Raw genomic sequence first — 25470 nt, 5'->3', positions numbered from 1 at the left:
ATAGGGATGGCAAGTTACTCGTTTTTTGTGTCGTGTATGCATCCTATGTAGTAAACACACAAATTTCACAAATACGCAGTCTGGATAAGGTCTTGAGCGCTGAGTAACTTTTTGAACAACGTCACGATGACGGGCAAATTTTTCATTCGATTTATCGGGGAAAGAAATTAGTTCTACGTTCGCAAGTAACAAATTATCTTTTTGATAAGCTGAAAGAAACTGAACTTGCATCATTACGTGAATTTACCAACAATGAAGGAAAATTTGCATTTTTGAATCGAAAGAAAATCATTTCCCCAAAACCTTGTTACAGTAATGAAAACAATGCGGATTCGTCGCAACGGTAATTTGCGCTTAACTAAAAGGTAAACTCTTAGCTTCGACTAGACCAAAGAACACGGATGAATTACAGAATTATATGCGAGAGACTACCGCATCCGATGCAATGTGGTAGAAACAGGTGGGGCAAATACAACTGTTTTGTGTTAATGAAATTAACTTTGCTTCAGAAAGCCAAGTTGAACTTAAAGCCACGTGTTTGCTTTCGTCACATCGTTCGGACTAATTGGCATTGAATCAAAGCATGTTTATTTTTCATGTATGTCGTCATACCGAACTATTTACAATGTTTTGGTTACCAACGCAAGCAAGCCATGTGGACTGCCCCATCTGTTTATATAATACCGTTTTCGTTTATTGATCAGAGCAGCCCGAAAGCTGACCCAGAGTCGCCCAAACAACGTTTAATATGTTTGTTTTAGCAACCTGAGGTCGCTCTAGAGCGGACTCCAATCGCGTAGTTTCGCTCTGAAATTTTTTTCGGGTCGCACCACGCATCCAGCCGAGTTTGTTTATTTTATCATTTTTTCATGAGTTGTTGTTTAGGGCGCGTAAAACGTGTTCGTTTTACTCGGAGTCAGAGTAGCCCGCGTCTAGGTTCAAAAACGAAAACGGTATAACATTGATCCGACGGTACCCGATTCAGCCAGTGTTGCCTGCTTGGTTTTCGTCCCTATTCTGTACTTCGATCGAATCGGAAAATTTCGATCAAATGTAAAAATTTAAATTCTGTAATTCGATCGAGTGATGCTTTTGTATGGAAAACTCGAACTCTATCGAGTTGCAGAATGCAAAACTTCGTATTAGATTGAAATAATCCGATTCGAACGAAATACAGATTCGAGGTGATTGATTATGTGACTGCGGAATTCTAGCAGAAAGAATAAATTTTAGCTTGGAACTCGTAACCCTTTCAATATATCTAGTATTCCCCGATTTCATGCAATTATGTGTCAAACTGTAAAAAGTTATTTTTTTACATGGAACTTCACAAGAGAACATTCAATTAAATAATCGCAACAATTCAGTATTCTAAAATCGAGCTCACTTAGTTTATATTACCACTTAGATCTAATGTGAAAAATTGAAATAAATAGTACAAAATAAGAAGATGATACTTAAACGAACAAGAAATGTACAAAATGTTGCTGACTAGATTGGTAGGTTGTATCGCATGAAACAGAATACGAATATCTTTGGAATGTGAACGTCCGGGTTGAGAATTGAACCGAAAGAGATTCTAGAACCGTGTTATCTTGTTCGGCGACAGCTCAGAAGCAAGAGATTCCGGACAACCGTACGCATTGTTAACACCGTAGAAATTCATTAAACCATTTCCATTAATTTCTGGCTGTTGACTTCGACCCCGTAAAGGTAATGTTGGAATCTCACTAGTCGCCATGTAAGAATCCTCCGCGTCATGCTCCAGAAAACTGTCCGCTGTAGTGGAGCGTTGTTGTCGCATAGCAGGATTTACACACTCGTACACACTCTGAAATGGAAATGAGAAGTTTTACTGAATGATTAAATAGAGATGAGTTTACCAACCTGTTCAGACATGTACTGGTTGGATTGAGCAAAGGCCAGCGAAGTTAGCGAGGGAAGAGCTTGTACTAAGTCGGATCTAGCAATACTCCGAACCATGAGGAAGCATCGTGGAACCATGACACCAACTAGAATCGCAGTTGCAGTTGCAACCAGTCCCAACGAAACAGCAGCTTCTCGCCATTCATAGCCAAACATACTGAGCGGGATCCACGTTATCCATATTACCAGACATAAAATAGAACCAGTTACTAGCAGTATACCTTCTCGATAATTTCTTTGTGATCTGAAGACGAGCGGAGAGAGCGAAACGAGAGCTACCAAAAGTAAACCATCGTACGCTATGATGGCCCAAAACCAGTTCCCAAAGTAAAGTTCGTCGCACGTCAGGCTACGAGCATTAGCATGCAAAACAATGACTAGTTGCGATGATAGTCCAAGTTGAACCAAAGTGCTGAACACACATATCACACTCTGCAGGTATCCATTGACGTGAGAAAGGAATCCGCCCTCGCTACCGATGGATGCCAGCATAATCGCTCGACATAGCAGCAAAGAAAAGGTAATACAATAGCAGACAGAGACGACAAATATTTTAACTGTACACAAGGTATTCCACTTATGTATCGTTTCTGCCTTGTGTAAAAACTGCGGTAAATATCCTGTGTATTCCATGCTGAATGGAAGGAAAGCTGAGAATTGAAATATCAAGCTAACTAATAGGAGAATGCTGCTCAACGGGTTTCCTTCCAACACATCCTCCATGCAAACACGAACAACCAAAAATATCAATATTGCCATGCAGAATAAAATCCCTAACGAAGCAATCGTAAGTCCCGCAGCTACCCAAGGCTCCTGCCTGATCTGCCAGTACATCTCGACATACTCGCTTCCATAGTAAATAGGCCGATGGTGATTCCCAAAGTCCGGGTGACGACTTTCAAATTCTTTGGTACAATAGAAAATGTTGCCCAGTTTCATTGGTATTTGGTTTGTCAGATCGCTCAACTCATTCAGTTGGTAGACGGTTGTCACATTGGTCACAATGTTGGAACTAGCAATGGGTCTCAATTCAAGCACAAGATCGGAAGTGTTCTGTAGCGAACTAAACTTTTGTCGCATTTCGAACGTCATCAATTGTGTGAGGTTTTCCAGCTCTAATTCGGCTACAATTTTCTGTGATGACAGTTTGGCGTAGTATTTCCAGTTTCTAAAGGTTTCGTTGAAACTTCCACAACGGTCACTACCGTTGGTGTGACAGTTCTGATGAGTTAGAAGGTTCAGCAGTTTAACTATCTCTAAGAACACGGAAGCTGAGGTGAGTATATCGCTCGATAGCAACTTTGTGCCATAACGCTTATTCGTAATGATATCCAACTGGTTTTCAAGTGCAGACAGATTGATTTCATTTTCTGCAATCACGTAGGAGCCATCCGGAAGATCTACAAGACATTTGATTTCACAATTAATCCGAATTAACAACTCTTAGAAGTATACCAACCTGACACAAACAGTTTATCTTGTCCAGACAAAATAACGATTAGTGTTTCACTGATGGAAAAGTTTATTGTATCCGCTGCGCCCAAGATGACGGAAATTGTGTTGTTGCCTGGCAAGTTGTCCAGACAGAGCTGATGATGCCGGCACATCGCAATAAATTCTTCGGAACGTTCAACCGAGTCCGATCGCACCGTTAGCGAAGAGTTGGGATTTGTCCATGGTAGCTCGTAGAGAAGATGGGCCGCCATTGCGTAAAGAAGATCATTCGACGACGGGAAGGCGTGGATATTAAAAGGCATGTTTGAAATGTTCACCACAGGCTGGATGGCGGACCACAGAGATCGAGAGACGAAAACTCCTGAAATAAAATAAAAGGTGTGAGGAAAATGGTTTCAAATGCAGCGCATTGGAATTCGGATTGATTTTAATGTCTATGTTCTGATATTAGTTGGGTGCCACAAGAATAATTAGAATTTATAAGAATATGTTACTGTTGCTATAAAGATATCATCAGCTTCCGTCGTTTAGAACGTAATAAGTTTGAAATGTATTAAATTTTCTTTCTGTGCGCCATGAATTTCATAGCAGGATCTGGAATTTATTCCAAATATGAAAATTTATAAATATTTTTACCACCTGAGTTACTAAGATTGTTGTTCCAAAGACTATGCTCAGCATTAAAGTCACATTCTATGAAAAACGTAAAACTTCATTGACTTCAAAGAAACTGCATTGAAATGATAAATACGGTGTTGTTTAAAGGATACTACACGGCTAAAAATCTATTGCCGGTACCATGATTTTTACCTTTTTGCCTTTCTTTATAGAAAGGTATTAGAATTGCTAGAAAAACCGACTTTTGAACGGAACCTCGGAGACCCATAGTGTTATATACAATTCGACTCAGTTCGACGAGATCGAAAAATGTCTGTGTGTGTTTGTGCACTTTTCGAAGATATTTATACGCGCTCAATTTTCTCAGAGAGGGCGTAACCGATTTAAACAAACTTATGCTCGTTTGAAAGCTACTGTCGGACCATTGATCAAGTTCAAAGATCAAATGGGTTTGGATCAAAGACTTTGGTTCCGGAGATATTATTGTATAAGTGACGTAACCGACAAAACGCGTAGTATTTTTAAGCGCTCAATTTTCTCAGGGATGGCTGAACCGATTTTAACAAACTTAATCTCGTTTGAAAGCTACTGTCGGCTCATTGATCAAGTTCAAAGATCAAATGGCTGTGACTTTTGGTTCCGGAGATATGATTGTATAAGTGACGTAACCAACAAAAAGCGTTGTATTTTTACGCGCTCAATTTTCTTAGAGATGGCCGAACTGATTTTAACAAACTTATGCTCGTTTGAAAGCTTTTGTTAGGCCATTGATCAAATTCGAAGATCAAACGGCTGTGACTTTTGGTTCCGGAGATATAATTGTATAAGTGACGTAACCGACAAAACACGTTGATTTTTACCTCTCTAATCTATATAAGAGTGCTAATATTTGGGGATCACCTCTAATTTCGTAAAGCACTAATGTTAAAAAGCACCTCGAATAATGCTAAATCGGATATGTGTGAGGGGTGCTACCCGGCGCTTAACGTCTTAGAATTGCATGAAACGTCAAGATTTAGTGTCATCTCAAAGAAATTTTTTTTGGAAAAATCGACTTTATGGGATTTGGAAAAATTTTGAGATTTTTTTCTGAGTCTCAGAAAGTCGATTTTTCGAAAAAAAAATGTTCGATTTCGATTCTAAGACTTTTGGCATCAAAATATTTTTTCGATTTTGGAAATTTCATGTACTTTCCCCTATGGTGATTTTTAAAGATCGAAAATTTTCAAACCTTAACCGCCGGGTAGCACTTTTCGAGGTGCTTAAACATTTGAACAATAGCGCTAGGAGTTTGGTGATATAGCGATGTTCGGAGCAAAGTGAAACACGATTTTCAATACTGTTTTATGCAAATGTTTCTTAGCAGCTAAAAGACTTGCTTTTTAGTCAGATACGACTACCGGTTCAGGAGGTACAGGGTATTTAGTGTGAAAATTTCACATAAATTTATCGGGTTTCTCGAATTCACAGATTTTGAGAGTCGACGACAAAATTAACTTAGTTCAGTTTTACCAGTATTCGGTTTTCGATTCCGGAAGGTAGTTCCATAAACTTTATGTGGAACGCACTACTATTTCTCTAAGAACACTAATTTTCAAAAACTTCGCATCTAATGAAATGGTTAAAAATCCATTAGGCGATATTAACTGACTTCGGCTACACCGATTTTCGAAAGCATCAACAATAGAGAAGCTAAAAGAAGGCCAAAACAAATTTAATAAACAAAAATTCAAATAAACTTATGGTCCTATACAAAATTGGTGAATTTTATCCGATTCTGACTTCCACTTTTGAAATTACAGGGTGAATAGTTTTTAAAATTCAAATCGTCATAGAAGATGACGATTCATAAAATCTTCAAAGTTGGACTCAAAACTATTTCTATTTATCCGTCATTCTAATTCATGGACATACGAACTAGTTTTGGTTATGCTGGTCTCTGAATACCGCTTTTAGAAGTACCCTAAAAAATGATAATAACTTTAAAGAAGAACTCACTTCTACATCTCATGGAATGTTGATTCGCAGAGATGTCCATCTCCTCTGTGTGACGAAGAGCAAGCAAAATTTCTCCCCTCGCACTGACAACTTCAACGAGAGCTTTTCTCTTTCACATATATACACCACTGTTGTATAAAGTGTGCACGCATCATGAGTGCGTTTGTTTATTTCCTTTTACCTCCTCCACTGAATCGCACCAAAGTGCTAGAGTAGAGCTAATAAATTCTCTGAGGTGGATGCAGATACTTTCACAGAGGTGTGCTCACCGATAAGCACTCTGGTGTATGGTTTGCGTATAAGTAACGTGGGGCACGCACAATCAGAATAATAAAACAATTTATCGTTGAATTTTCGTTTTTCCTTGCAAATTTATCATAGCAAGGCCGGATCTACTCTCTATTAATTGAAGTTCACAGAAGTGTTCGCTCACCATCACGCGCCAGTGATCACTTGGGTGTATTTAGGCGAGAGCACGTGAGAGCGATTCATGCGAAGAGAATGTGATTCTCTCGCACCAGCTTCTTTCAACACAAGCACGCACTCAAAGTCTGTCTAATGGACACTGAGAAGAAGTGCGCTTTCTTCTTTGTGTGGAGCAAACAAAATATATCCGCGGTGTACAGTTGATTCCTACGCCCTGGTGTATCACTCTAGTGAAATGCCATCTCTATTTAATCGATTGTCACACATGTAGATTGAAAAGAATAATTTTAAGGTTTCATACAATTTCTATCATCGATTCGTCTTGTAGTTCCAAAATTTTAATTACAATTTATTTTAAACGACGGTCATTAAAATAATTTCATGAAAACTAAACGCAACGAAGAATATTCACGCGAAAAACAAATGCTAATTGATAAAAAAGGTATCATCACACTGGTAGGTGGATTAAGCACGTTTATAATCATAAAATCATGAACCATGTCTTCTGATGAAATTTCAAAAGCTAAATGATTTATATTATCAAAATTTTCATAATATCAATCGTTTTGATCATGACATCATGACTTATTATTCATGATAGACATGACTTCATGATTTTCCGGAAATAGATTTTTATCCGTGTATGAATGATTTCATTCCCTAGATTCCGATAACTTTAGTATTGAAAGATGACAATTTTTTATAATTATTCTAATGTCGGGCAAAACTGATGACTCCTCCATCCTAAATAGTCTGTCAAATCGTTTAATCACAAAAGCGCTCAACTTGAATAACAATATAAACATCTTAAGTTATGAACCTGAGAAGAAAGCTTACAAAGCGCCTTTGGTGTGGAATACACACTCAACGCATTTTAAAATTGTTACAACTTAGGTAGGGGAAAGTCGTATAAAGCTCTCCTGCTGGATAAAACGTTCCCTTATTTTTTTAGCATTCAAAACTTTTTTAAACTAAAGTTTTATTACAAACACTATCTTTCCGTGGGATCTTTCTGCTAAACAAGTTTGGCAGTTGCCGGCTGCTGCAAAATATGAATAAACTGGAAATATTATTAGCCAGTCATTCGATGTTAGATCTTTCGTTGACGAAATAAGCATTTTATTCGTATAAAATGTCTAATAGTCGGTTACTAACTAGCATTTAGCAAACATGCTTTGGGTGGATCTTACATGTTGCCACCATGCGAAAAACGATGAATCGGCTAAATGGACAAAAAAGTACCATTTGTGTCGGAAACAGGACAATCCTACAAATGTGCTTTAAGCTTGTCAAGTCGAAAATTTCTGGTCTATTCCTAAACATATGGTGTACTTACTACAAAGGCTGGAAGGCTCAAAACAAGCAGCAAATGATTTCTCGAACCAAGCGGAAGGTGAAGAAAATCGACATCATCACCGTTCGAATCCTGATTAGAGATTTTTTTTTTTTTCATAAATACGTTTATTTCTTAAGGCAGTTTACATAAGTTTTTCTTCGCCGTAGCATCACTTTTACATAACATTCTTATCCTAATTTAATTCTAACATAGTCACAACGTTTTGAATTTATTAAAACATATTCTCTTATAGCTTAAATATCATCTTAGGTAACTCGTCATTAATTATGAAATCTACTCGGAAATATTATTTGAACCAAACGATTAACTTCTATAAATTATAAAATAAGCTGTTATTTTCAGACATTTTGTTGATAATTTCATAAACTGTTTCGAGTTTGTTTGTATCATTACATAATTTTTATTCTAATTTAGCTATTGGTTGAACTCATGGACGCAGCTGGGATCAGAACTAAGTCTTAAAAGGGGCCTTTATTAAATTGAAACTCCAATTTTCTTTATGAAATGATAAATAAGTTTCATGTATGAAAGGTCACGACAAGCAAGAATGTCTCGAACTGGGATATTGGATAGTTTACCTTGGGTACGCAAAGAATTTATTAGTTGAGATCTGACATCACGATACTCCACGCATGTCCAAACGACATGATCAATATCCCGATAACCTTCTCCGCAAGCACAATGATTAGTCTCGGAGAGCCCAATTCGAAGGAGATGTGCATCTAACGTGTAGTGATTGGACATGAGTCTGGACATCACACGAATGAAATCCCTACTCACATCCAGTCCCCTGAACCATGCCTTTGTCGATATTTTCGGAATAATTGAGTGCATCCACCGACCCAGATCATCTCTATCCCAAGATGCTTGCCAGCTGGCAAGTGTTCTTTGGCGAGACGAACTATAGAATTCGTTGAAAGCAATCGGTCGCTCATAAATTTCACCCTCAATAGCACCACGTTTGGCTAAATTATCGGCTCTTTCATTGCCTGGAATGGAGCAATGAGCCGGGACCCAGACTATAGTGGTTAGATAATTATTATTCAATATGTCATTCAGACACTGTTTTATTTTACCCAAGAAAAACGGTTCATTTTTGCCAGCAGCGATTGAGCGAATGGCTTCAATTGCACTCAGACTATCTGTGAAGAGGAAATAATGGTTTGGAGATAATGTGACGATTACACTCAAACTATAATGAACTGCTGCTAGCTCTGCTATATAAACAGATGCAGGTTCTTGAAGCCTAAATGAGGCCGAAACATTATTGTTGAACATACCAAACCCTGTCGCTTCTTCAATTCGCGATCCGTCCGTGTAAAACATTTTCTCAGAGTCAATATGCCTGAACTTACTTAAAAATATTTTTGGGATTTCCGTCGAGCGTAGATGATCCGGGATTCCACGCACTTCGCGCTGCATGGATGTATCGAAAAATAAAGTTGAGTCAGGGACATTTAGGATGCTGACACGGATAGGAATATATCTTGAAGGGTTGATTTCCTGTGACATATGGTTAAAATATACTGTCATAAATTTTGTTTGAGATCGAAGCTCGACTAGTCGTTCGAAATTATTAATTACCATGGGATTCAGCACCTCACATCTTATTAGCAGGCGTGATGAAAGCTCCCAAAATCGATCTTTTAATGGAAGAACTCCCGCCAGAACTTCAAGACTCATTGTATGTGTCGAGTGCATGCAGCCTAAGGCAATTCGCAAACAACGGTACTGAATTCGCTCAAGTTTGATAAAATGAGAGTTTGCAGCGGAACGAAAACAAACGCATCCATATTCCATCACTGAAAGTATCGTTGTTTGATACAATTTTATTAGATCTTGCGGATGAGAACCCCACCAAGATCCTGTTATTGTTCGAAGAAAATTTACTCTTTGTTGGCATTTCGTTATCAGATACCTAATGTGTCCTCCCCACGTGCATTTGGAATCGAACCACACCCCGAGGTATTTAAAAGTTAAAACCTGTTGGATCATTCTTCCCATCATATGGAGCTGAAGCTGCGCGGGATCATGCTTTCTTGAGAAGACGACTAACTCTGTTTTCTCCGCAGAGAATTCGATACCAAGATGAACAGCCCAAACGGACAAGTTATCTAAGGTATCTTGCAATGGTTTATGCAGATCAATAGCTTTGGGCCCAGTAACTGAAACCACGCCATCATCTGCCAATTGCCTTAGTGTACATGGGGTTACTAGACAGCTGTCAATGTCATTCACGTAAAAATTATAAAGGAGCGGACTGAGGCATGAGCCTTGCGGGAGACCCATGTAGCTAATTCTGAATGTTGCCAAATCGCCATGTGAAAAATACATGCACTTCTCTGACAAAAGGTTGTGCAAATAATTATTTATAACCGCTGGAAGTCCATGTTGGTGGAGCTTGTCTGAAAGAACATCAATGGAAACTGAATCAAATGCTCCTTTAATGTCTAAAAATACAGATGCCATTTGTTGCTTTTGAGCGAAGGCAATTTGGATGTCAGACGAAAGTAATGCAAGGCAATCATTCGTCCCTTTATTTCTACGGAAGCCAAACTGAGTATCTGACAACAAACCGTTCGTCTCGACCCAAGTGTCGAGACGTCGTAGAATAATTTTTTCGAACAATTTTCTGATGCAGGACAACATCGCAATGGGTCTATATGAGTTGTGATTGGAAGCTGGTTTCCCCGGCTTTTGAATGGCGATAACTTTCACTTGTCTCCAGTCAGGCGGAACAATATTTTGCTCAAGAAACTTGTTGAACAATTCCAACAAACGTCTTTTTGCGAGGTCGGGCAGATTCTTCACCAAGTTGAATTTAATTCTGTCCAACCCAGGGGCGTTATTGTTACAAGACAAGAGTGCTATAGAAAATTCTATCATTGAAAATGGGTTATTAATAAAACCATTATTTGGAGGAGATTCCCGTATAATGCTTTGCGTAGGAACAGAATCTGGGCAAACTTTCCGAGCAAAGTCAAATATCCATCGGTTCGAGTATTCATCACTCTCATTGCCCACGTTACGATTCCTCATTCGTCTGGCCGTATTCCAAAGAGTGCTCATTGAGGTTTCTCTTGACAAACCTTCGACAAAATGTCTCCAATAGCTACATTTCTTGGCCCGAAGTATGCTCTTGTACTTGGTTTCTAAAGTCAAGAAATTTTCAAAATTCTGAGGAGTTCCTCCTCCTCGTTTTAAAAACGTCTTGAAAGCATTTTGTTTCGCGTGCTTAGCATCTGAACACTCTTTGTCCCACCAAGGGTTTGGAGGCCTTCTGTTAGACGATGGACCAAGAAATCGTTTGGTTTGGGCTTGTTCTGCGGCCTCCAAAATCGAACAAACGAGGAAGTCATATTCTTCAAGTGGGGGGAGCTCTTCCATTGAAGTTAAGACACTTGAAATATTACTTTGGTATTTTATCCAGTCAATATTTTTTGTCAAATCATATGGAATATTAACTGAATTAGCAATGCCTTTGTTACTGCTAATTGAGATGATGATTGGTAAATGATCGCTACCATGTAAATCAGGAAATACTTTCCAGGTGCAATCTAGTCGAATTGAAGTCGAACAAAGAGATAAATCTAATGCACTTGGACGTGCCGGAGGTCTTGGGATCCGTGTCATGCTACCCATATTTAGTACCGTCATGCTAAAATTGTCGCAAATATTATATATTAGAGATGATCTGCTATCATTGTAAACGGAACCCCGTGATTAGAGATGTTAAATGTAATTGTATGTTTTGACAACTCATAAATGAAAATAAATACTTTTGAAAATTTCGATTCAAAGTTTTTGGTTTTCAAAGGACGTGCACTAGAAAATGGTCCAAAAACTTTCCGAACACATGTTAGCATGCGAAATTACGTTTTATTGCTAGATACAAAATATATGACAATACGTGAAAAGTCCTACATTAACATATAAACCTCATGTAAGCAAAATATTTGGATAATAATAAAATCTAATTCGTTCCCAATAGATTCGCAAAACTCCAAACATATTACTGACGAATATATTGATGTTCGATGTTTTGCCTTTCTCATATAGAAAGGTTATGCAATCACTTGAAAAACCGACTAGTGAAAATTGGCCCGGAGGGCCAAGTGTCATATACCATTCGACTCAGTTCATCGAGATGAGCAATGTCTGTGTGTGTGTATGTGTGTGTGTGTGTATGTGTCAAATAATCTCACTAGGTTTTCTCGGAGATGGCTGAACCGATTTTGACAAACTAGGATTCAAATGAAAGGTCTCCCGGTCCCATACGGAATTCCTGAATTTCATCCGGATCCGACTTCCGGTTCCGGAATTATAGGGTAAAGTGTGTTCAATATTGTACATCGTCACTTAAACCGGCGAAACAAAAAACGTGAAAATTTTTCTAAACTGATCTCAAAACTACACAAATCGATATTCATTATCAGTAGGCAACTAAACAAACCGATTCCGGCTATCCTGGTTCCCGGTATCCGGTTCCGGAAGTACCAGAGATAATGGTTATATACGCCAAAATGGATCTCACTTACTTTTCTCAGCGATGGTTTGACCGATTTCCACAAACTTAGATTCAAATGAAAGGTCTCCTGGTCCCATATGGAATTACTGAATTTCATCCGGATCCGACTTCCGGTTCCGGATTTATAGGGTGAAGTGTGTTCAATATTGTACACCGTCACTTAAACCGGCGAAGCAAAATACGTGAAAATTTTTCTAAACTGGTCTCAAAACTACACAAATCGATAGTCATTATCAGTAGGCAACTAAACAAACCGATTTCGGCTATCCTGGTTCCCGGTATCCGGTTCCGGAAGTACCAGAAATAGTGGTCATATATACCAAAATGGATCTCACTCACTTTTCTCAGCGATGGTTTGACCGATTTCCACAAAATTAGATTCAAATGAAAGGTCTCCAGGTCCCATATGGAATTCCTGAATTTCATCCGGATCCGACTTCTGAATCCGGAGTTATAGGGTGCGTACTACACGGAGAACCCTTCAATCATAAAATTGCGATATCGCAGTTTTTGATTTTTGCGATAGTTGATTTAACTAATTTCTTTTTGATTCAACCAATACGGTTTTTGATTTGCATATATTCAAGTAGTTGAAAAATATGTTGTTTTGAATGCTGTCAAATGCCGGAGACAGTTGAAAGCAAAACAATAATCGCAATGCAAAATCAACATCTTTTTTAGTTGAAATCTGTTCGCGCCACTTCAAAATGTCAATGGTTAAGGCGTTTGGTGAAATCGTGTTCATTCGATTTGAGAAATTTATGATAACAAGTATGTATCTAACAGCGGTGTTGTGATAAAGTTAACCTTGTTTAAGATGAAAAAGTTTTGGTGACAAATTAGAAAATGTTAATCTCGTAATCTTTCAGGTATGCGCAAATATTTTATGCTTCAAATTCGATCATTATTTCCTTCCAGCAGACTGTTTTACTTCCAGCTGTTTGTTACCGATGATGATGTTCATGCATTAGCAATAAAACGCTTTTTGACATGAATTTAATTTATAAAAGTAACAGGAGCGAAGGGTTTCAAACGCACAGAACGCGCTGCGATTGAATGGCGCGTTTGAATTGCCGTCGCAAAATTCCAATTCCCAGCGGTGCACCCAAGCTCATATAAATTGACTAAAATTATCAGTGCATAACTTTAGTTCAACCGTTTGAAGGCATCATTTTAGGTAAATATAATAATTTCGCTAATTTACTCGCCCCTCCGGGCACTTTTGCTGATTAAAAACGTTTTTCTACATCAATCATTTCCGATCGAATCAGAAGTATTTTTTTTAGAATTTAGATCTTTACTGATCCCAAAACAAACAAACAAATAAAACCGATTTATTTTTCAACTAACAGAATTTTGTTTCAATAACAACACCAGTTATTTCAACTAAAATATTTGTTGAAAGTGAAAGGTATGTGTCCTCACTAATTGACAGCATTTTTTTTCAAACAGTTGAATTAGTTCTTTCAACCATCGTTTCTGCTAATCGAAAAACAAAAATGACAGTTTAGTTAAAACAACAATCGATTAGTTGTACCAAATTTTAACCAATCGAATTCAGAAAATCAACTAATATTCTGGTTGAAATGGGATCGCGGGTGGTTCCGTGTAGAAGAGTTTGTGTGTCATGTTAGTTGGTGGCCGTACGAACCGACTTCGATTATACCGGTTCTCGGGTTCCGGTGCCGGAAGTGCATATAATAGTGAACCCATTTCGTTCTCTTAACAATGGCTTACGCAATCAAAGTACTGTTTTATTCTGTATGTTATGCATAAACAATCACTTGGTTTCTTTCAAAAATCGAAGAGAAAATTTTTGAATAGAACACCACAATATTATATGTACATGAGAAAGGCATCATTACACCACTAGGTGAATTAAAACAGGTTTTTTTATCAAGCTTACCAATGATTTGTGGTGAACATTCCCGTGAGTATTGAAATTCTTCCTCCAGCATTTGCTGAACTGCGGACCTGTTCTGTACAAACATAATTCGCAAACCTAAAAACAATAATAGTTATTATTATAACGACGTTTATATTCCAACTCCAGACGTGATTTGCCATCACCTAAAGTGCCATTGTTATTGATCAATTGAAGCTCGTTGATGCGGTCTACAATGAATAGAATGGCGCCGAAATCAGCTTGGTCTGTGATCAACGAAATCGTGTAGTCTCCGTCAAGCAAATATATTGAATTGCCAAGGCCAGTCGGCGGCAAGGTGTCATTAATATGTTCTGCTTCTTCCGCAACCCGATCATCGTATGAAATTGGTGCTTCGTGATGTGTGTGAGCTCGCGAACTTGAGCGCCGAAAATCTCCGCCAACAGATAAATCAATTAAGATTCTATTATTAGAATTACTGGAACAATTCTGTGGTTTCTGAAGCGTGTCTTTTTCATATGTGACAGAGTCAGTGTAGTTTTCACTATCCAGTGTAGCCAATTGAATCGGATTTTCTCCCAGGCTCGAATAAGACGTTGTAGACTCCAATAGCTTAACAATGTCATCAACAGTAGTTAGAGTAGAGTCAGTCTCTAGCGGATCAAAGTCCTTCCTATGCTGACCTCTTGTAGGGCTAATTGTTGTAATACTATTATCGGTAATTTCTTCTATCACCTTCGTTGCATCAATACTTTCTGTGATGGGTGTGAGCTCCGCTGTAACCTCTACGGCGATTTGTGTCGTGCTGAGGAGCGGTATGGCTTCGTCACATCTTCCGCAGAGAACACCGTAAAGCAACAAAAGTCCGCCTGGAAATATAACGATCAACATTTAGTTAATTTGTTAGTTTATGCCAATGATTTTAAAGGTTAAAAGAGGTATTGGCATTGAAAAAGGTTAATTGATAATACATATATAATATATTTTTGAAATGGAGATGAGAAGCATCTATAAATAGCGGCCCATCAGCGTTGACTGACGTCTTGGTGATGGAAATGTGAACTGATGTGTAAATTAAAAACTTTTCCTAATTTTATACAGTTTTTGCATATAATAAACATGAAAAAATGTAAAATGATTGAGATGTGAGTGAAGAAACGTATGATTATAGGTTTTCGTCCGTATTTTACAGACAGGATAGAGCTTTTCAATTATATTTCACATTTGTCTTAATAACGAATATCACCGATTTGTAATAAGAAACCTGTTTCAAGCCACGTAGTAATGATGCCTTAGATTCAAATAAAAGGTGTCACATACCAATACAATACCTTCAAATTTTAATTGAATGTCACTTCTTTCGGCTCCACGTTCCACGATTGATTTCAAGAGCATGTTTCTATACATGACAATGTAAAAACGAATAAAATCACTTGCACTAACCATATAATTCTTGTGTTGTGAACGTCGTGTTAGACTAAATGTTTGATTTTGGTTGCATCTGTTATCAGTTTCCAGTTCCGGAAGTAGCAGAAATAGTGGTCGTAGCGGAAATTTTAGTCTTTGGACTATTTCTTGAGGGGCCATTTTAAGGCTACAATGACAAACCAGCAACGGTTTACGCACTGGAAACCAGCATTGATGCATTTATTCGTGAAATACCGGCCGAAATGTTGAAGAGAGTGTGCCAAACTTGGACCTCAAGCATGGGCTACCTAATTTGCATGAAATCTCCTTCAAACATTAAATCATATTGATCGATCTATTGATTCCAATAAAGATTTCATCAAGTTTCTTAATTTTTTGTGTTTTTTACCTATTTTAATGTGGAACACATTTTTGTTTTCTATATAGCAGTGCAAACTAGAAACTCAAGAAAAATACACGTAGAAATGTGGTCAGGTTTTGAACAATTACAGCTCAGTCAATTTTGTATCAATTATTAATATTATGTCACCATTTGATTGGAAATATTTCTACGTATTGATTTGAATGTTCATAGCCATGTATTTTTAATTTTATATCGTTGAAATGTTGATTAATAGCTAGCAGTGTCCTATTTTGGCTGCAAAAAATCTCCGCCATACCGGATTTCCCTGCCATAGTCGACGGTTTTGAAGGAGTAAGCGTATATATCAAAGGGAAAGCAGCGCTCTGATTGGTCAATCGAAGCAAAAGCAAAGCTGTTGGAAGCACGCGAATCTACAAATAGAAGCGAAATTATAGCTAACGTTTCAGTCTTATGCGTAGCTTGCTAGAGGTATGTTGTTGCTACACAGCAAGAAAAAAAGTACCATAAACGATCTGATCTTGTGTAATGCAAGATTGGATGAAATCCCATGTTATGTCGTTTCGCCTGAGAAATTGACAACTACTCCACGGTAAATTTTGAGTGCATAAAATTAATTTCTAATTTATATAAGATGAACTCGATTGATAATGAGAAATATTTTATCGCTTCAACCGAAATCGCAGAATGGCAGTAATGGTAGAGATACGCTATAAAAATAACTGCTTGCATTCAAAACTTGAACACAAGCTTGGTGAAGAGAAGCTTAAATATCGATATCCATATCGCAAGCATGTACAAACATTTAATTGTATACATTTGGGCTATTGATGTAATTTCTTCGGCTACGAAACAAATACAAATCACGATAAATACAGTCTATATTCTGGGTTCGCGTGTTCGGTGTTGATTCCTTATAAGGATCAATTTATGCAGACTCTTGTGCATATGCGGATTCAATAGTGTGACGATTAATTGAAAATGTCAATCATTGGAAATTTTGATTGCCTTGTTCCACATCAACGGCTCGAACAACCTCATGGGGCTGATCCTTGTAAAGGGTGATTTTTTAAGAGCTTGAGAACTTTTTTAAACAATAAAACGCATAAAATTTGCAAAATCTCATCGGTTCTTTATTTTAAACGTTAGATTGGTACATGACATTTACTTTTTGAAGATAATTTCATCTGCCACAACGTCGAATTTTCAGTGAATGGGCCCTAGAAAAGTTGGCAGAAAATCCGCTTTTTTATCGACAAATTTTGTTCAGCGATGAGGCTCATTTCTGGTTGAATGGCTACGTAAATAAGCAAAATTGCCGCATTTGGAGTGAAGAGCAACCAGAAGCCGTTCAAGAACTGCCCATGCATCCCGAAAAATGCACTGTTTGGTGTGGTTTGTACGCTGGTGGAATCATTGGACCGTATTTTTTCAAAGATGCTGTTGGACGCAACGTTACAGTGAATGGCGATCGCTATCGTTCGATGCTAACAAACTTTTTGTTGCCAAAAATGGAAGAACTGAACTTGGTTGACATGTGGTTTCAACAAGATGGCGCTACATGCCACACAGCTCGCGATTCTATGGCCATTTTGAGGGAAAACTTCGGAGAACAATTCATCTCAAGAAATGGACCGGTAAGTTGGCCACCAAGATCATGCGATTTGACGCCTTTAGACTATTTTTGTGGGGCTACGTCAAGTCTAAAGTCTACAGAAATAAGCCAGTAACTATTCCAGCTTTGGAAGACAACATTTCCGAAGAAATTCGGGCTATTCCGGCCGAAATGCTCGAAAAAGTTGCCCAAAATTGGACTTTCCGAATGGACCACCTAAGACGCAGCCGCGGTCAACATTTAAATGAAATTATCTTCAAAAAGTAAATGTCATGTACCAATCTAACGTTTAAAATAAAGAACCGATGAGATTTTGCAAATTTTATGCGTTTTATTGTTTAAAAAAGTTCTCAAGCTCTTAAAAAATCACCCTTTAGTTTTTTAAACAAAAAATAGGTAGGGGAGAGTTTTCGGCTACCGACACCCTTTTATTTTAAGCTTATTACTTCTGACTAGGTGCACATTATGCAGACACATATACATCAATGGAAAGCTAAAGTCCCTAACTAACAACTGATTAAAAACTACAAGGATCAGCCCCATGGGGTTATTCGAGCCATTGATGTGGAACATGGCAACTTCAATTTCTAATGATCTACAATCAAACAGTTCAATCAATCGTCACACTTTTGAATCCGGAATTGCACGAGAGTCTGCTTAGATTGATCTTGATTAGGAACCAACACCGAACATTGTTTGTTTTATAGCCGACGAAATTACACCAATACCCCATATGTATGCTATCATAACTTTGTACATACTTGTGATACGATTTTGATACTTAAGCTTCTCTTCGCCACGCTTGTGTTCAAGTTTTGTATGCAAGCAGTTATTTTTATAGCGTATAAGTTTTTATAAGTTTCTCTACCATTCTGCGATCTGTTTGCTTCGGTATTCGACACAAAAAAAACGGGCTTCTATTACACACACACACATAACATTTGTCGGAATGACGCTATCTGCTTTCTGTCAAAAGTTACTATGGGGTGCCAGCAACCGAACACCTTACCCTATAGCATTCGCTCAAAGTTTGGAAAAAATTTCCCAGGTCCGGAGGGCCGTGTGTCATATACTAATCAATTCAACTCGTCGAACTGAGAAAATGTCCGTATGTGTATGTGTGTGTGCCTGTTTGTGTGTTGTCAACAAAGAGGTCGAGATCTCAGAGATGACTGGACCGATTTTGATCAAACTAGTCGCAAATGAGAGGTCTACCCGTCACCCTGAACGTGTTGAATGGTTTTGAGATAGGATGTTTACTTTTTGAGTTATACGAAGTTTGATGAGAAGATTGAAATCTTGATACAATTAAAGTTATCATAAATCCACCTAGAAGTGAAACTAAAGTTATAATTTGCCTACATTGCGTGACAGAGAACGCATTTGTTCGAAGAAGTTGTTGAATTCTATAAAATGGATAGGTGTCGAGATATAAAGCATTATTTATCGAAAGCCCTAAAATGTATGAATTAACTTTGTTGTAACATTGGATTCTACTATACTCCGATTTCCATTTATGAAGTTTTTAAAATTCAAATCATCGTACAAGATGACAACCCAAGTAGCACACGTTATTACACTTTATTGACAGTTACTTATATGAAACAAATTCATGGAACGAATATTTAATTTGATCCACCGCATACATTAGTCACAATGAAACAGAAAATTGTTTGTGTCAAGTTAAAATTTGTTGACGTTTGTCCCATTTAACATTTATGATCAAAGATTGGCATCCGATAATCAAAACTAAAATATACAATTCAATTTTGTTTAAACTCACTATAGCTATTCAAAATCTACGTGCTATTCGATATTTATGGTAAAGTTTTTCATTGTACTAATTGAAAACGTACGCGCCTTCTATATTTTGTGTTTTAGAACATTGACATACAAAATAATATTCATGTTTTTATTCCCGTCATATTAAATTTAAAGCTAAAAAGTCTAAATGTGTTCAGATAGAGTCTTTTTGTGATTAATATTAGTATTTGATATATGAAACGGTTGATCAAACGCAATGAATAAAAATGCATTTTTTGAAATGTAATGAACATTTCATTCACTGATCATAATGGTAGCCATTGGAATAAGAGAATTTACTTCCCAAAACGAAACAAGTTGCGTATAAGAGCAGAATTAACTATACCAAATTTCTTTAAACTGTATCATAGTTTTACTTATTCTACTTATTGATTTTATATTATTGTCCGGGAAAATGTACGGAAGCTTTCAACCGACACTGTATTTGTATTTCTTCGTTGCGTAACAGCGAATACGGTAACCGATATGAAATCATTAGTTAACTTTGTCTTGTAGTATGTCACTTTTTCATTGTCACATTTTGTTACGGTGATCAGTTGGCGACCAAAAACTGTCAAAGCGAACATGCCATAAGAGTTAGATTACCGAGAAGTTACTTTATTCTAACTTAGTATGATAAGATGTAAATTCGTAACATTATTGTGACTTTATTGTCACCATCATTATACGACTTGTTCGTAATGAATGTCATGCGACCATTATGCAGCATCTGTTTTATTTTATTTTTTTATTAACAAGTTACAGGTGCTACTTGGGAATACCAAAAAAAATTCTAAGTTAGGCTCAGAACTATTCCAATTTATTCATCATACTACGAACCGTTTTGGGTTATGCTGGTCCCTAAATGTCGATTCCGGAGCTACTGTAAATCATGACCAAAAACATCTCATGGACAGGGAACGGGATGCTCCTAAGAAGATTTCGGAGAGTCTGTACCCCATGTTAGGAGCGGCTTCAAACAGCGTCTGTTACGGTATCCAGCGGCTGAATAAGAAATGCTGTATCTCGTCTAGCTTAATCCAAAGAGGCAGCCCCACCAACTAGTAAGCACAATGATCCTTCGGCGAAACAGGGGGTTGGCGTAGGACTAATAAGCCTCAAGCATTGCAAATAATACAGAAAAGAATACGACCCGAAGTAAGTCATCACACCACTAGATGGATTAAAACAGTTTTTTTTTGCATTTTCAATTTCCGGTAAAACCAGAACCGGGAACGAAGATCGTCAGGTTAGAAGGTCATCAACTAACCGGACCTGCCCAATGGAAGAGTTATACGGCTGTTGAAAGTACTTTACTCGATTTGTCCCATGCCTAACACATAGATGGCGCTAGTTTTATTTCATCCACCTTTTTTGAGTAATAGCAAAGTCCTGGCATTACATTCCTTTCGTGGAATTTGGCCTTTCTGTTTCAACAGACTTCGCAGCCGATTAATAGCATACAGAATCATTGCATGGCTAGTGCTACGATCCTACTGACACTAAGAATCCTTCCAGGTCGAGACTCGAACATACGACAACTGGCTTGTGAAACCAGTGTTCAATGAATTGAACCGCCAACCCGGGCCTAAAATAACATTTAAAAGACAGATGTTCAAATTTCATGATATTCTATTCATTAGTTTGTGAGTTATTGTGCTAAGAGTGACGCTACTTTTGTTATTTTCAGAACAATGGATCAAAAACAATGTTTTAATTTTACACTGCTTCTTGATGGGAAAAAATACTTGCATATCAGTCCCATATCGATTTTCGCCAATATTGAGTTAGCTTCAGGAATGCAATCTATCCTTAATATACTCTCAGATATTGCAATAAAAGTTTATGGTTTGTTCAGAAAAATGTGAAAAAATATCAACTTATGTCTTTCTCATATGCAAAGTACCCGCATATCAGTCCCATTTAGTGCAAATATCAATAATTTCATTTGTTGCAATATTGGAATAGCAAAGGTGTATTACCGATATTTCATGTAATAAGACCACGATTTAGCATTAGGTAGCACAATAAATCAAAGAAATCGAAAATAAAATTTTAATCGTTTTTTTCTCGACATGCCGATTTTCCATATGGGACTGATATGCAAGTATGGGCAGCAAAGTAATGGCTTGAAAAGTGCTATGGAAACTCCACTCCATCAGAAACAACAATAAAACGTTGTTTTGCTGACTTCAAACGTGGTCGTAGAGACACCGATGATGCTGAACGCAGAGGACGTCCAAATGAGGCGGTAACACCAGAAAACATAATAAAATATCCACAAAATCGTTTTGAATGATCGAAAAGTGAAGTTGTGTGAGTTAGCTGACATGGTAAAGATACCAAAAGAACGTGTGGGCTTTATATTGCATGAGAATTTGACTATCGGAAAGCTCTGTTTAAAGTGGGTGCCGCGTTTGCTCACTGTTTGCCAGAAACGAAAACGTGTTGATGATTCTGAAAAGTGTTGGGCTTTGTTCAAACGTAAGAAACCAGAATTTTTGCGTCGATATATGACAATGAATGAAACATGGATTCATCACTTCTCTCCGGAATTAAATCGATCGTGGGGACGGGTGTAGCGTGATGGGATAGTCGATGCCTTTCACGCAGCCCGCCTGGGTTCGATTCCCAACCCCGCACATAGGGTCAGAAAGACTTTCTGGTCCGAAGAGGCGAATGACCTAAGATGTTAAAGCCTCTATAATTGAAACAAAAAAAAAAATCGATCGTCATATGTGTGGACAGCAATTGGTGCACCTCGTCCAAAGCGCCCGAAAGCACAACAATTGGCTGGAAAGGTTATGGCCTCGGTATTTTGGGACGTGCGTGGTGTAATATTAATCGACTATCTTGATAAAGGAAATACCATTAACAGTGATTATTATATAGCGTTTGAAGGCTGAAATAGCAAAGAAACGACCGCATATGGCAAAGAAAAAAATTTCTTTCCATCAAAACAACGCAAGTGTCACAAGTCAATGAAAACAATGACAAAACTACATGAATTGAACTTCGAATTGTTCCCACATCCACCGTATTTGCCAGATTTGGCTCCCAGCGACTACTGGCTGTTCGCAGACCTGAAAAATGCTCTGCGGTAAAAAAAATTCGCACGAATGAAGAGGTTATCGCTGAAACTGAGGCCTATTTCGAGGCAAAAGATAAATCGTTCTACAAAATTTTGTGTTGCTCTTAATGAAGATTACGTTGATTGGTTAGGCCCGGGACTTTTCAGCCCATGTATTTGGACGTATCTGAATAATATTCGATAGGGTCATATAGGATTATAAGATCTTTTATTTGAAACCAAACCGGAAGTTCAATCCAGATAAAACGATTCAATTCTCTGATCTCGACGAACTGAGTCAAATGTTATATGACATTAGGCCCTTCGGGCCTCGGTTTAACAGCCCGTTTTCTCTGTGATAGCAAATCGTTTCGCTATGAGAAAGTACACACTACGAAAAAAAAACCCTGTGATTATACATTATATTAGATGCACATAAATGGAACGTCGCAGTTCACGCAAATTTACATAGTATAGTCGTCGATTTCGTTCCTCGTATTCCAGTTATTTCTATGATCGAACTCAGCAAAATACTCATTTAAATAAATTGCAGTACACACCAAAAAAATGTGAATTTTACAGGTGACTTAATCCCTCATACGATGTAATTCATAAAGACCTAATTTGTCAAATGACGGAAAATCTCATTTGTAATGACTTAATGTTAGATGAGCTTGAATTTTACTGGTTTCGACTATAACTTGCGTTCTGCTAGTATGAATTCTGTATGAATATGCGACTGTATGAATTCAAATGCACCTTTTACCATCCAAGCAAATGCATGCTTCTGTGGCTCGGTCGATTAACAGACGTACTTGCGATCCAACAATTCTCAGTTCAAGTCACGACGGTTGCTCTCAGTATTTTTTTTTATTTCAATGAATTTCATGTATGGAGTTTTAGACACAACATTAAACGTTCTTCTACGTAAATTTGCGTGAGCTGCGACGCTCCATTTATGTGCATCTAATAAGATGTAAAAACCCAAAGTTTTTTTAAGTGTGTAGCCTATTTTTGACATGAACAGCAAAAATGATGAAATTTACAAGTGACGTAAATACACGTGAAATGACGTACATATGTGTCAAACATGCCCAGTTTTTCACGCAGTAACGTAAAATTACATGTAAAAATAAACCTAAATATATGAATACTACATCAAATTAACCATAAAATTTGTCCATGTCCCTTAGGAGACGTGAATTTACTTATTTTTTCCATATGTGCGGTTACCAAAAGGCGACACTCCGACTAACACACAGAAAAAAATATGAATTTTACTGGCGACAGAATTCTACAAACGATACAATTCACAACTACTTAATTTTTCAAATGACCCAATATTCCACTCGCACAAAATTTTATATGTTAAGCTCCAAATGTAATTTGCACTCGGCTACCAAGTGTCGCTGTTTGGATTTATATCTATGTTATCAATTATTCAACGAACATTTATGAGCTCCGTGGTTCAGTCGAGTAACAGATGTGTTTGTGATCTAATGTTTCTCGGTTCAAGTCGCGATGCTGCTAACGATCTTTTGTTTTTTTATTTCGTTCGAATTCAAGCCATGTAATTTTCAACTCACATAATTTTACATGTTCTTGAATAAAAATTTGTGTGAAATGGGACGCTCCGATTATGTGCATCTTATAAGATGTAAAATTACAAGATTTTTTCGAACTGTGCAGCATGAAAAAATCGGTAAGAACTCGAAAATTAAACGATCCAGGGACATTCTAACCAATTAAAGTATATTTGCATGAAGAAGTAGCGTGATTGAACATTAAGTTATACTGAGCAAAACTTTTCAAATAGCTGTGGAAAACGAATGGTTTAAAGGTATTAAGCGTGGATAAGAATGAAGTTGCAAAAAATGAATGAAACCCTATTGATTATTTGATTAGAATTCTCCGGCTTGAAATTTACATCAACAAAAAAATAAAACCGAACATGAATGACAGCACTGTTTAGTAGTACCTACTAACGAAAACTTGTTCATAATTTGCGGAACAGTTGTTCAATTAGAAGCTAATTGCACATACCTGCAAGGCAAAGTTGTTCGCACCATCTCTGCTTGCGCCTCATGATCACCGATGCATTCGCCGCCACCGCATGCAGCTTTCCCTTCCGTTATTACCACAAACGATGTTTTGCGATGTGTCTACCGCCTACACGTCGTCTGTTAATTCACGCGCCCGCTATCCGCAATCAGCTGTTTATCTGCATTTAACGGCTCATCCGGTACTGGCGCATGTTTCACTTTTGCTCTCATCTAGTTCATATATTAGGTTTCACTTACAAATGTACGCTCTTCTGGTACGGTTTTTCTTGATCATAAACTATTTATGCACTTTCAAATCGTTGCAAATTGTAATTGCATTTTAACATTTTCCTACAATGGCCCTCCGTTTCTTCGTTTCTGTTTAAACAAAACACTGCGCGAGTCTGCTTCCATTGTACTGGCCTTGACCTACACAGATAAAAATATTTTGTAAATTTACATTTATTTTCATGCACATATTTGGAGCAGGCAATTGAATGGAAAATTACATTACAAAACTAAGCGGTTTGTAAATATACAGCCTTGTTCAATGAAAAACTAAATGAATATTAATGTAATTTTACATCAATCATGGTTTTAAATCAGATTTTCGTTTCAACTGACGTCTATTTCATAGTATTATCGGTTTACATGCCGTGTAAGTTTCATCATTTCTTTCTGTGTATGAAGGCACAAATTAGATATATGCAGTCTAAATGTCGCACATCCACGCTGCTCAGAGCGTCCAACCGATGCCACTGCAACGGTGCCAATGCACCGCCATCTCACACACACACGAAATTCGATCAAACACGTGCAGCACAATTCGTGGAAAATCGATATCATTCACTGCCAACTGTGATGTCCAGAGGGTTCAATGCTTAATGTTCTGGCAATGTTACCGGTTCGGGCGATGGTAAACAAATAAAATGGAAAATGGATTTGCACCACGGAACCG

The 25470-nt window shown here is 37.6% G+C and overlaps 1 protein-coding gene across 6 annotated transcripts in view; it reads right to left on the bottom strand.

Annotated features, from left to right (window-relative positions):
• Positions 1-1362: 1362 nt before the first annotated feature.
• LOC131428396 (protein bride of sevenless) overlaps positions 1363-25470 on the bottom strand; it is a 48327-nt gene continuing 24219 nt past the window's right edge. For all 6 annotated transcript variants that reach the window (XM_058592325.1, XM_058592326.1, XM_058592324.1 and 3 more), the window contains exons 2-7: positions 24514-24941; positions 14379-15062; positions 14215-14310; positions 3386-3742; positions 1888-3326; positions 1363-1831 (exon numbers count right to left, since the gene is read on the bottom strand). In XM_058592325.1, the coding sequence (XP_058448308.1) occupies positions 1580-1831; positions 1888-3326; positions 3386-3742; positions 14215-14310; positions 14379-15062; positions 24514-24556 (2871 nt within the window). In that variant the 5' untranslated portion in view covers positions 24557-24941 and the 3' untranslated portion in view covers positions 1363-1579. The remainder of the gene's footprint in view (positions 1832-1887; positions 3327-3385; positions 3743-14214; positions 14311-14378; positions 15063-24513; positions 24942-25470) is intronic.

The sequence above is a fragment of the Malaya genurostris genome, chromosome 2, assembly GCF_030247185.1.
Source record: "Malaya genurostris strain Urasoe2022 chromosome 2, Malgen_1.1, whole genome shotgun sequence".
NCBI classification, from domain to species: Eukaryota; Metazoa; Arthropoda; class Insecta; order Diptera; family Culicidae; genus Malaya; species Malaya genurostris.
The sequence above is the reverse complement of the archived record's forward strand: the minus strand, read 5'-3'. Positions and strand labels throughout refer to the sequence as shown.